The 13,919-nt window shown below is 40.0% G+C and overlaps 1 protein-coding gene across 1 annotated transcript in view; it reads left to right on the forward strand.

The window, feature by feature from the left end:
• The window catches only part of TSPOAP1 (TSPO associated protein 1), an 82,095-nt gene that overhangs the window by 15,964 nt on the left and 52,212 nt on the right, over positions 1-13,919 (forward strand). The window contains exons 3-8 of the mRNA XM_032216107.1: positions 221-349; positions 1,449-1,625; positions 3,034-3,306; positions 8,210-8,302; positions 9,058-9,141; positions 11,531-11,620. Coding sequence (XP_032071998.1) covers positions 221-349; positions 1,449-1,625; positions 3,034-3,306; positions 8,210-8,302; positions 9,058-9,141; positions 11,531-11,620 — 846 coding nt within the window. The remainder of the gene's footprint in view (positions 1-220; positions 350-1,448; positions 1,626-3,033; positions 3,307-8,209; positions 8,303-9,057; positions 9,142-11,530; positions 11,621-13,919) is intronic.

Consider the following 13,919-nt stretch of genomic DNA (forward strand, 5'->3'; position numbering starts at 1 on the left):
TTCTGTCCAATGAGATTGCCTTCATCACAGGTTATGACTCATGTTCTAACTTAAGCAATCATCGACGGACCATATCATACCATACCTGGGGGAGAAAAAGGTGGCTATACTGCCCTCCTTGCTGAATGAACTTGTTTTCGCAAATTGGGTCGCTCTCCAAAAGTAAAATTGGGTCAAAAAGGCAGCTCAGGTCTTTCTCTCTTGTTTTTTTGTTTTCCAGTGTAGGACCTGCTTCCCAGAGACTCAGGAGAAGGTGAGGCATTTGAAGAGAAAGAATGCAGAGCTGGCGGTCATTGCAAAACGTCTGGAGGAGAGGGCCAGGAAGCTGCAAGAGGCCAACCTCAGAGTGGTAAGTGAGCCAACTCTGGGTGGCAGACGAGCCCAGTCGAGCTGCCCATATTGTTAGGCTTGACACTCCACAAAGGTGATCAAAGTGACAGTTTACTACAATCTTTTCGATATTAAAAAGCAAACTTTTTTTCAAAAGCAATGAATACTTTTTCTTGACTATCAGAATTATGAAGCCATACATTAAGTCTGTTATAACTAGCCTCCAGAGACTGACTCACACCCTGGTCAGCACTTCTTTACTCTCCTACCATCGGGTAGGAGATATAGAAGCATAGCAAGTCAAACGAACAGGCTGAAGAACAGCTTTTATTTGTGGGCTGTCAGACTCCTGAGTGCAATGTAACATCCTAAGTATGTAGTACGATAGACTTGTAGGGCCGGTGCAACATGCTCATATTGGTGCAACATATTATAATGTAATGTTACTCACATTATGTATAGAGGATTGTGTGTTGTTAGTATGATTTATTGGGTTAGGGATTTCTTTCTTTTACTGTGATATGTATTTATTTTGGGGGGGGGGTAGTGGACTAAGGGAGGCTCAGCCAATCTCATTGTACACTAACAATAAAGGTTGAATTGAATTGGATTGAATTCTGATCTCTTGGTCAACTGATAATTACTGATTGATTTAGGGTTCTCATCTTTCACCCCCTTTCGCCTTTCATATGCGTATGCCCACATATTCTTTGTAGCTTATTAATGGTCGTTCCTCAAATGTGTTGTCATTTTTGTATGGAAGAATCTGTAGAAATCATGCTTGGTTTGCACGAAAATTCCAATTCAATCTCTGGAGTGGCCAAATGTGGTTAGGAAAATCCCAAACAGAAACTTTAGAGAAGAAATAAACTGTAACTCCCATCAACCTTAATCAGCATGATCAATAGTAAGGCATGATGGGAATCACAGTCCATTGACACCTGGTAGAGCTTACATTGCCTGCCCTTGCCTTAGAAATAGGCTTTTAGTCAAGTTAGATAGAATGGAGCCAGACAGACCAATAGTTTGTCTCTTAAGTCAGCTTACCTTCTTAGTCATTTATTTATTTGCCCCAAAGATTGGCCTGTTAGACAACTGTCAGTCTTTTCTTGCTGTAGGTGAATGCACCAATAAATGTGAAGAGCTCCTGTGCAGGACTGTGCAAAAGAGCGCTGGCACGCCAAAGGGCCACAGATCTCCAAGAACAAGCCAATGCACTCCTGATGAAAGACAAACAGATCAATGCTCTGCAGAGGGAATGTCAAGAACTTCAAGCTAAAATCATGGGTGGAAAGGTGAATGTTTACCACTGAATACACTCAGGCTGATGTTGTCCAGATGTGGTAAACCTCCATCCATTGTGAGTGAGCACTAGGATTTGGATCCAGGCCCATCTGGACCAGGATTATCACATTTTTCTGTCTCTGCTCCTACACTTCCAAGTGTGTCAGTACAGAAAAGTTGTCTCTTTATCATCATGCTCAGAAAAGCCTCATGGATTTTAGTTACTGTGACCAGAAGGCCATCTTCAGTCAGAGCACTGGCTGAGTATCTCTGATATCAAAGAATTTCCATTTAATATTCCAACTTTTAGGGGATTTTTTTTCCAGATAACAAATATTGCTACATCATTCTCTGATAATGTTTTCCCAACATTCTATAGTTTGGGAAAAACCTATTCAGAATTTTGGGATAAAGAAAAAATATTCACTGCCAATAGGCAGTGCAGTTGTGGAGGGAGAGGTAGGTAGGAGGAGCAATTAAGTGCCGGAACAGATAATTATGAATTGGTGTCCATAAACCAAACAAAAGATTGGGAAACAAGGTTTGTAAGAACAACCAGAAGAAGATGCTGTTGACATGTAAAAGGTGGGGAAAATCTTATCAAGAACTAAAGGAAGCTGGACTTCATGCTCTGGACCAGTGTTTCCCAGTTGGACTTCAACAGGCTGGCTGGAGGAATTCTAGGAGTTGAAGTCCACCTGTCTTAAGGTTGTCAAGGAGAGATGTTTGAAGGTGAAAGAGAGGATGTAGGAATCTAAGAAGTAGGAAGATCAAAGAGACAAAGTGAGGCCCAGGTCACTGGCTGGTTTGAATGAGCCAGCTTAACTTTGTGCTGCAGGTTTTCATGTCTGTTAATTTTTCTTTTCAGACTACTAGAATGTTATGAAATGTGCTTGAAATCTGAAATATGCCCCTTTTCACTATTAATATTATTAAGGATGCTGTGTTAATCAAGTTAAATAACTCAGACTTCCCACTGCTGCCCTTCAGAGTTATTGGGCTTCAGTTCTCATAATCCCCAGCCAGCACAGTTAAAGAGAGTCGAAGTCTCACAATTCTGGAGAGCAACAGCTTGGTGAAATCTGGATTAGATTTGTCGTTGAAAAGGCATTTTTGGTTAATAACAGAATTTTATCAACATAGGTATTTTCTTTTTAAAAGCTTTTGTTCAAGTGCAGGTGACAGGTGTGATCTGAGAAGAGGGATTCTATCTTCTAGGTGGGAGAAGATAAATCACTCTTCTAAGATGTTGCTTGAAGACACAATGGCATAGACATTTACCATTTAAGATGAAACAAACAGTAGTTGGTCATTTACTGTGTAATGTATTTCTCATATACAAATATAAGCAGTTATCTCTGGTTTTTAAGCCACCTAAAATTTATTTAATCTGGTAAGTGATAATTTCTGTTTTTCTAGGAAGGTCCTCCATGCCTGCCTCTTCTAGATTTCCAGCATTTACTCCGAGAATCTCAGAAGGAAGTGCTGCGGTTACAGAGACAGATTGCTTTGAAGAATTTTAAGGCAGCCCTGGAGCCCTCTGGCCAGGGATCAGGAGACATTGCTGTAGATTTTACAGTGGACTTGGGGCTCACCACATCAGCCAATACTACCTGCTCAAATGGTTTTTCTCCTACAAGGGTATCACAGCCATGGGAGGAACTGTGCATAGCAGTGGAGGAGACCAGCCAGGTAAATCCTTTGAACTCCTTCCAGTTTATAATCATGCATCTTGTCTACTTTTTAATTATCCACACGCTGGACAATCCAGAACAAAATCCACCATTCTTAAACTACCAGATTGCTAAATCCACCTGTGCTATCTCACATGGGATACGGAGTTTGCTGTTTTACTATTCCATTGGTCTGCTACAGTTCTGAAATAGTAAAAACATTCAACTGGAAGTGGGGCATATTTGAGAAAAGAACTGCAGGAGGAATGACAAATATGTCATTCTCTTATGTAATGGTCTGCATTTCCTGTTTTTTTTTATCTACTGTTTGTTTCATCCAGGTTGAAAGCAAAGAAAAAGAATCAAGTGAAGCTTAAAAGCATTGCCATAAACATTATATTTATTTATAACACTTCATCTCACTGTTCAGCTAAAAAGACCTCCAGTGTGGCTTACATATATTACTGAGGAGATCCTAAAAATTTGACATATACATTCTGTATTCAGAGAACATGCCTAACCAGCTACAGAATTATGCTATTCTTCTGGTGCTCACATCTAGTGAATTGGGTTCACACAATGCTTTGGACAGTTAAAAAAAAATACTCAGTACTTTAGTTTGTTGTACAGAAGTAGCTGCTAGGCTTTCATCTGATTAGATTAAACATGCTGACCAACAAAGGGAAAGGGGAGAAGTCAAGCACAGGTACAAGTTCTTAAAATGAACAACTGTTAATCATGCCTGCTTGGATTGAAAAGAGATTAGGCAACATGATGGAATGCCTGCTGTGTAGATAACCTTTTGGAGAGTCAAAGGTTCTTTGCAGTTGCTAACAGGGGTGAAGAGCCACCAGCATCTTCAGCATCAAGAGGGCGGTTGGAGTGCAACACAAGGCTCACCTCTTTTGTACATCTGTCAATATCACCTGCATGCCCCATCCATCATTGCTGATTCTGATCTCTCCCCCCTCCCCCCCACGCCACCGGAGATGCTGCTGGGAATAGCCCCACATCTCTCTTGTTCCTCTATTCGTTGTCCAGGTGGAACAGCTTAAAAATGGGTCCTCAGAATGCTGCTGAAGGAGGAAGAAGAGGAGCAGTTTCAGGTCTGGGTGGAACTGAACAATTTGCACAAAGAAAAGAACTGAGCTGTCCCTGGGTATATTAGACACCATCTGTTTACTAATATGTCTTTTGTAGACTTCCTGAGCAAATGATGTTACTTCATGTCTACATAAGCACTCTGTTCAGATGATGTGGGGTGGAGAACAAGGGGAAATAGGCTAAAAAGGCTGAAATGAACAAAAACCATAGAGAATTTTTTCTGATTTTGACTTTGTAGCATCACCTATAAGTGGGTTTTTAAAAAAAATAGATTTTATAGCACTGCTAAAAGTGCTTGAGTTTCTGTGGAAAGTACAGAACAACCCCCAACATCGTGTGGGACTGAAGAAGAGATTCAAGGAAAGGGAAGTGGCACGAGATGACAGATGAGATTTATATCTTGATCAGTCCTGGTAATGCTTGGAAGATCAAAGGCTAACGCTGTGGGATGTACTGGAAAGTGGGGGAAACATCCCAGAAAAAGTGTGACAAATCATGCACTGTTGTCAAGGGAACTACAGGGACGTGAATATATCACCAAAGTTGAGCTGAACTCAAGAGAGTTTTTATTTTAGCATGTGGCCAGGATTGTTGGGAGATAAGCTTTTTGATTCCAGTAACAGGCTCAGCGATTTGAGCCTGTCTCTCACGGGCTGCTGCATTTCTCTCATCACTAGACCATATTGTTGCCTCTTTCCCCTGCCCCATTGACTCATTAAATTATAGTGCCAATAGGTATAATACTCTGATTGACAGCTGTACCAGATCAGGAATTCCCGACTTAAATCTCACCCGAGCTAAAAATACATAGGTATAGCAATAATGAGTCAGTGCTCTTCTTTCTTCCTGCTCTCTATTCCTTACATGCAAACAAACAAACAAAAATACTTTATCACACTTGAACCTTCCTCGAAAATGTTGACTGAATGGAGAACGGGAGAGATTTGGATCTGCGCCTTGTTTGTACCTCTTCCGGATCCTAGTTCAGATCCTGGAAGTTTGGGTGGTCAAGTCTGGGAGTTCCCACTATGCACTGAAGGGTTCCTTCCTCGGGCCGCAGCTTGGAGCTTTTCCCTGCCCCGTGCGGGGAGCTGCGTATATCCCTCCCTCTTCCGGACGGCAAAGTGGTTCAGCCCACCGGACAATCCACCGGGCTGGAGCTTTGCCAGCGCGGAGCTGTCCCTGGTGCTGAAGCGGAAGGCGCAGCCGGGCGGATAGGAAAGCGCCGGCCAGACGGATTTTGTACAGGCCGCGTCGCCTTTGGGTGGAAAAGAGTCTAGGTAGGTGGAGGAAAGTTTGGCTGAAAAGAGGATCGGAAGGTTGAACCAGCTTTCCTGGCGTTGCATTGGTGAGATACCTAATGTTGTGTGGCCTGCTTTGGGCTCCATATCAGAGTTCCATAAATTTAGCCAAGAGGGGTAGGTTTTAGTCCCCTATTGAGTGCATTACAAAGTATTCCTGAATATGTATGCAATTCTTGTTCCTTAAGAGTGTAGATCATCTTAGGAAGCTGGAGGTTGGAGAGAGGATATTTCAGGAACATGATCTCCAAATAATGTAAAGATGGTAGAATAAAAATCTACATCTGAGAAGCTGTTAATACGGGCTTTAGCTTCTTCTATCAGTTCCCTAACAGAGCCAGGTTTGTTTGTTTTTTAGTATTTCCCTCCTAGAACAAAGAAGTGGCCAATCTATTTCACCTTATAGGCCCATTACCTTTTCCAGGGCAGTTCCTGAAACCACCAGCTGAAACCATCCTTCATTTCGGGACAGTGAAAGGTGGATTTTGAAGAACCATTTCAATCCAAAATAGAAATACTGGCTCAGATCTTGTTTCACACAAGGCAGTTTCCATTTCCTCATTCAGTGTTACAGTGGAAAGAGCCACCCCATGATCAGAACATAAACCTTCTATCTATTCAGGAGTATCTATAATTTACTTGTTTAATTTTTTAAAAAAATATCAAATTTAGAGACCACCCAACTCACAGAGCTACTCAGAATGTCTCAATTATAGGAAAATAGAACTGTTGCAACTCGGGAGGAGGCAGTTTCCTTAATGACAGAAGAGGATTTTAATCAACTGAAACATATAATATTAGACAAATTTTCCTCCCACAGTTTTTCAGGTACTGCCAGATTAGTAAGGATTACAATCATAAACATTAATGTATACTTAGAACAGAACAGCTCCACACCCAGCTATCTTAGACATATTTTCTATAATCCCAGGTTAGCCGTAGTTTTGATTTTCCTGGCTGGGGATGATAGGGGATGAATCCTGCTACTTAAAAGGTGCATGCGCATGTGCATTGGGGCTGATAGGGCAACGCCTCGCATGCTCTCAGAAATGAGTCCGGTTGCCACCTGTGGCACGTGTGCTATAGGTTCGCCATCATGGACCTAGACGCATTACATTCTCACAAGTGGTCTAAATTCAACCACTTTTGAATTCTGTTAACTCTTATCTAGCACCCTATTAGTATTGACAGTTGACCACATTCTTGTGTATAAACAAGAAGAATACACCAGCTTAACAGGAACCTAACATGTGGTCTTGATTCTTCACGCGTGATAGACATGAAATTTGAACCTGGACCTACTGAATAATAATTCTTGTATGTAAAAATATAAGGAGTTCTTTATTAGATGCCATTTACAAGTTGAATCCACTCACCCCAGCATACCATAAGCAGTTGTGATGGAAGGTGGAGGGATGGGATACATTGCAAAGAAGTAAGAGAATTCGTTCTGGATGTTACGTGTGAAGGTAAAAAGGTGAAGACAACCCTTCCTTGGTAGTTTATGGAGCCGAGGTGGCGCTGTGGTTAAATGCAGCACTGCAGGCTACTTCAGCTGACTGCAGTTCTGCAGTTTGGCTGTTCAAATCTCACCAGCTCAGGGTTGACTCAGCCTTCCATCCTTCCGAGGTGGGTAAAATGAGGACCTGGATTGTTGTTGGGGGCGATACGCTGACTCTGTAAACTGCTTAGAGAGGGCTGAAAGCCCTATGAAGCGGTATATAAGTCTAACTGCTATTGCTATTGTTTACAGTGTATATTGTAGATGCAGATAGAAACCACAGTCTGGCAAGATTTTTGTCTATAGATGTGAAAACAGTAAAGAACTCAGCTGGGAAGAATCTCTACTTTGTAATTCTTGGTTTTGGCCTGACAGCAGTGCTGTGTTCTGATTATACGTTATGCCTAAATAAATCATATGATAGTTTAATGTGATAGCCTGGCCCCTATAATTTGCCTGGTCCTCATGGTGTGCTGAATAACAAAGCCACAAAACTTTATTTTAGCCTGGTCTAGCTTATTGTTTGAATTCAGCCATACCGAAGTCTGCATTCCTGCCTAACCTCAGAGATGGCATCCTACACCCAGAGCAGTTCACAGCAGCAAACATATTTTCAGGACAGGAACTTGGTCTTAAGACTGGGTGTTGTAAACTGCCCAGTGTTGTAAACCATCACTTAGGGAAGATGGGCAAGTAGAAATTTAATAAATTAATAAATTAAGTCAATTAGAACAATTAATCAATGGAACAACTTGCCTGCAGAAGTTGTGAATGCTCCAATGCTGGAAGTTTTTAAGAAGGTGTTGGATAATCATTTGTCTGAAGTGGTGTAGGGTTCCCTGCCTAAGCAGGGGGTTGGACTAGAAGACCTCCAAGGTCCCTTCCAACTCTATTATTCTATTCTATCCTATTTTAGTCAACTTGCTAACTCCTATCAGTAAAGAAAGATTGTGGATCACAAAATGAACAGGAGCCAGTTGCTCTTCAATTTGGCTGAAATTTGTTCTCTTTTGCAGTCAGAGACGGGAGTGTTTCCTTTCGGGAGAGTGCAAAGAAGAGAAGAACCATTGTTTTCTGCCCCTGAAGTCAAAAAGCACGTGAAGCATTTGGTGAGGTTTTTTTTTTGCATATGACAACATCTAGCACCGCTAAGGAGGGTTCCCTAGTTAGTCCTCGGATGGAACATTAACAGGAAATTCTAGAACTATTCACTAGATGGGGGTGCTGAATTAAATTTCCAAAAGTCGATGGCAAAAATTACTCTATGATCTGTACACATCTTTAGGGAGTCTTGATCTTTACCTTGTGGAAACATTATCCTCAAAAGTAACTATATAACTTGTTTAATGAGCATTTGAAATTACAATGGCACTGAAAAAAGTGACTTATGACCATTGCAGCATCCTCACAATCACATGATCAAAATTCGGATGCTTGGCGTCTGACTCATATTTATGACAGTGGCAATGTCCCAGGAGCATGTGATCACCTTTTGTGGCCTTCTGACAAGCAAAGTTAATGGGGAATCCAGATTCACTTAACAACCACATTAGTAACTTAACAACTGCAGGCATTCACGTAACAAAAGTGGCAGGAAAGGTCATAAAATGGGACAAAATTCACTTAACAAGTTTCTCACTTAACAACAGAAATTTTGGGCTTAATTGTGATCATAAGTCGAGAACTACTTATATGCTTTTGCAACGTAGTTCTGGAAAAGAAAACCTGAGAGAGCCAAGCTGCTAAATCTAGGCCAGCTCAGGCTTCTCAGCATCCCTAAAATTATGCCACCTCGTTTGAAATAGGTAAGCATCATTTGGTCATTTGCCTTTCAGTTTGATTGTCTCCTTTCTCCTCCTGGTAGGACTCTGAGCTCACAAAAAAGAGGAAGCAATGTGAACATCTGGAGTATGAAGTGAAGAAGAAGCACAAGCGATGTGCAGAGCTTGTAAGTGAGTCCCCACCCCCATTGTTGGCACTGTGCTGCTTGCCTGCCTGCAGACTCCTAGTGCTACTTTCAACAGACAGAAGAGGGATGCCTACAAACTCCCTAGGAATGGAAGGTTCAATAGCAATAACTGGCTAATAAGAGCAAATCACTGATGCAAGAACTAGGGATTACAAAGACAGCAATAGCTGATACAAAAGCTAGCAGTTTTTTCCCCTAAGTTACACATTAAGAACAGCATCTGCTGGGTGTGGAGGAGAAATCAAAAAATTCAAGATGGTAACTGTGGTTGTGTGATTGATGTCCTGCCTCTTTTTTTTCGTGTGTTGTGATATTTTTGTATATTAAAAATGGTTTTATTAAAGTTACATAGCCAGAGCCATCATTTTACTTTTTTAAAAACAAAACATACTTATACACCATGGATGCGCCATTAGGAAACCTAGCATTGGTAATGTTTGAGTTTTCTGTTCAGAAAAAAAAAAATGAGTTTCTTTGTCTACATACATGTTAAATATGTCACCGGATCCTTCAGAGAGAAAGCTTTCTGTTACTTACAGTCTCTTCTGCAGGTTTTTAAGATCTTAAACAAGCATTAAGGTGAAATGTTTAGAGTGGAATGAAATATCTTCATTGCAATGGTGGGGTTCAAAAATGTTGTACCACCGGTTCTGTGCATGTGGCTTGGTGGGCGTGGCAGGTGAAGGATACTGTAAAATCTCCATTCCCTCCCCACTCCAGGGGAAGGTTACTGCAAAATCTCCATTCCCTCCCCATCATCTGGGACTCGGGAGGCAGAGAATAGATGGAGGGTGGGACCAGTCAGAGGTGGTATTTACCGGTTCTCTGAATTACTCAAAATTTCTGCTACCGGTTCTCCAGAACTGGTCTGAACCTGCTGAATACCATCTCTGCTTCATTGCTGTTGGAATTGACATGGAAGTGAGCTTTCTCAGAACTGCTGGGTTTTATGCCTAAATCCAAGAGTGCAGAAAGGACAGCCCAGGGAATCACATAGTGCCTATCAGGACCCTTATGTCATGACCAGAGTACAGAGTCAGTGGAGCCAAGAATTTTTTTCCCTTTCAGTATGTCTGGAATTTGAGGAAGACTCTACAGAGTACACTTAGTATTTTAAGCTTTGCAGGTGCTTAAAGTACTCATTTCACTGTTTTAAAACTCCCAAACTTAATTTTAAAGGCCCTTAAGTTCTGTGTTGCATAAATACATTCAGAAGCTAATATTTCATCTGGTTCCCCCGCCTCCAAATGTCCCTATTAAAAATGTTTTATTGGAAGTAAATGGCGTCCCTGCATGTATCACAATTTTAAAGTGATTCAGACAGCAGGCAATGCTATACTTCGGTAAGAGTTACCTAAGTGACATCCATGGGTGTATGACATCCATATGGTAAAGCATGCAAGATGACTGTGGCTACACATTCTTTTGTGATCTATTTCATATTTCCTTTGTACATATATGTGCAAAGTAGGTAGAGCTTCAATCATGGCATTGCACCTGATGTATTGCAGATTTAGACATGGCCTCATAATGCCCATAGTTTAGCTCGTTATTTAAATCCAGAATATTGGTAAAGTTGTGGATTAGGAGTCCCTTAATTGCAGTTTAAAAGCATGCATTCCAAGTATGCATTAATGGCTGACAAAAGTCATTTCTTCTTCAGAGAAATGAGATGGGATGCAGAACTAGCCACACAGTAGAATCTTACACACTTTTTCCCATCTTCCTCTATGTAAATCTGTTTCTGCATGATTGTGTGCATGTGTTTTCAAGACAAAGGGCTGGGGAGAAGCACTGCCAGTGAATGGAGCCCAATTTAATTTGTAAGCCTCCCATAGCCACCTTGTAGGGGAGATGGGCAGCATAGAAATTGAATGAATGAATGAATGAATGAATGAATGAATCAGATATGTGTCTATTTTTTATTTAGTAGAGAGGCAATGACAAATATTGTGAAATAAACTGCAGTCAAAGTCAAACCTAAACCATTGTGCATTATCATCAACAGGATTTATCAGGGAAGGCATCCTGAGTTCTCAAATGGCATCCTTCTTTCCAACTGCTTTTTCTAGGTAGCAACATGAAGAGCTTCTAGCAGGAGGAACAGCTGTTGATTATTTCAACAATTGGTTCCATTTTTTTCCCTTCACAATGCTTTTTTTTTAATATCATGTTTTTGTATTTTCATAGATAGTCTACACAAATATTTTTCAGAAACTACACTTTTTTTTGCCTTAGAGTTGCATATTTATACCCGGTTGCACTTTTCTAAAAAAAAAGTCCTTTCTGAACCCCTGAACCCATTTGTCATAGTGGGGAGAGATTCCTTTATTCCCAGAAAACCCATGTTTGCTTTTCCCTCACACAGGAGATCGAACTGCAGGAAGTGCGGAGCGATAATGCCCGACTCTCTGAGGAGAACGCCGTGTTACAGGGGCAAGTCGAGTGGACAGAGAAGGTAACCATGAGACCTTCTTTTATATCCCTCCCACATCTAAAGTAGCGTTAGTTGGTGACTGTAGATCATGGTGTCCACAAGGGGCTTTTCCTGGGGGATAAATATTATTTCATTGTAAAACAAGTCCATCTTTCTTTATGAACAGAACTTTTTTATTTTTCTTTAAAAAAAAAACACAAATATGTCATCATTTGTCAATCATTAAGACATTGAAGTACAATTTTTTTTTGTTGTGTGTACCCCTCCCTCCCTCCACCCCCACCCCCCTCCTCCTCCCCCCCCCGACTTCCCAGAACCCGTACACGGTATGGATTTTTAACTAACACAGTCTAAAATCTATTGAGAAAAAAGAAATAAAGAAATTAATGACATTCTAGATTGACCTTAGCTTCTTCTTACTGAACTGACTTTTAACAGTTTAAATCATTTCTGATCTTAAGCATAGGCTAACTGGAATTTCTTAGTCCCGTATTTATTTTGTATATAGTCAATCCATTTTTTCCAGTCTCGTTTATATATCTCATTTGAATGATCTTTGAGATATGCCGATATTTTAGCCATTTCAGCTAAGTTTGTTACTTTCAATGTCCATTCTTGGATTGTAGGCAAGTCTTCCTTCTTCCAATATTGCGCCACCAACAGTCTTGCTGCAGTTATCAGGTGCAGAATCAAATTGGTCTCTACCACTGTAAAGTCAGTACATATACCTAGTAAAAATAACTGAGGACTAAACTTTATCCTTCTTTTAAAAACATTTTGCATGACCCACCATATTTTTATCCAAAATGCCTTAACCTTTTGGCAGGTCCACCATATATGATAATATGTAGCATCGAGAGAACCACACCTCCAACATTTAGGCTGTACATTCGGATACATAGAAGCCAGCTTTTTAGGATCTAAATGCCATCTATAGAACATCTTGTAAAAATTTTCTCTCAGATTTTGAGCTTGTGTAAATTTCACATTTCTTACCCAGATTCTTTCCCATGTATCCAACATTATTGGTTCCTCAATATTTTGAGCCCATTTTATCATACAATCTTTAACTAATTCTGTTTCTGAATCCATCTGTATTAATACATTATATATCCTCTTTATATGCATTAAGCTTTGATCTCTTATTTGTTTAAACAGATTATCCTCAACTTGAATAAAACCAATTTTTTGATCTATTTTCCACCTAGCCTGTAATTGCCCATACTGGAACCATGTTTGAACTACCTTCTCCTCTTTTAATACCTCTAAAGATTTTAATTGTAATACCCCCCTTTCCGAGGTAAGAAGCTGTCTGTAAGTAATTCTGTCCTGTTTTTGTGCTGTATTCATATTTTCAATTGCGTGTCTAGGAATTGCCCACATGGGTATCTTGTCATTTAATTTATATTGGTATTTCTTCCAAACCCGCAATAAAGCATTTCTTAAAATATGACTTTTAAAATTCTTATCCAATTTTTTGTTGAATAACAGATAAGCATGCCAACCAAATACCAGATCGTGTCCCTCAATATTCAATATTCTATCATTGGTTAAATGAATCCAATCACTAATTACAGATAATGCCACTGCATCATAATATAGTTTTAAATTAGGTAGTTTCAATCCTCCTCTCTCACGTACATCTTGCATTATTTTCATCTTTACCCTCGGCTTCTTTCCTGCCCACACAAATTTGTTGATACCCTTCTGCCATTCTAAAAGGTTCGCATCTTTTTTAAGTATAGGTAACATTTGGAAAAGAAATAAAAATTTTGGTAAAATGTTCATTTTCACTGCCGCTATCCTACCCAGCAAAGATAAGTGCAATTTCTCCCATTTTTTCATCTCTGTCTGTATGCTATGCCAAAGTGGTTCATAATTATGCTTATATAATTTCCCATTTGAAGTTAAAATGTTAACTCCAAGATATTTGACTTTTTTAACTACCTCACATCCTAGCATCACTCCTAATTCTTCCTTTTGTTTAATATTCATATTTATAGCTAATATTTTGGTTTTTCCTAAGTTTATTTTAAAGCCCGACACTTGACCATATTGATTAATCGTATTCATTAAAACCATACTGGATTCCTGCGGTTGTTCCAATATTATGACCAAATCATCCGCAAAAGCGCGGACTCTATATTCTTGCTGCCTAATCTTGATCCCTTTTAAACCATCCAAGCCCCGTATTTTATTCAACAATACTTCCAAAGTTATAATAAACAATAATGGGGACAAAGGACAGCCCTGTCTTGTACCTTTTCCAATTTGAAAAGAGTCTGTTAAACTTCCATTGACTATGATTTGTGCTGTTTGC

The sequence above is a fragment of the Thamnophis elegans genome, chromosome 4 (assembly GCF_009769535.1).
Source record: "Thamnophis elegans isolate rThaEle1 chromosome 4, rThaEle1.pri, whole genome shotgun sequence".
Classification (NCBI taxonomy): domain Eukaryota; kingdom Metazoa; phylum Chordata; class Lepidosauria; order Squamata; family Colubridae; genus Thamnophis; species Thamnophis elegans.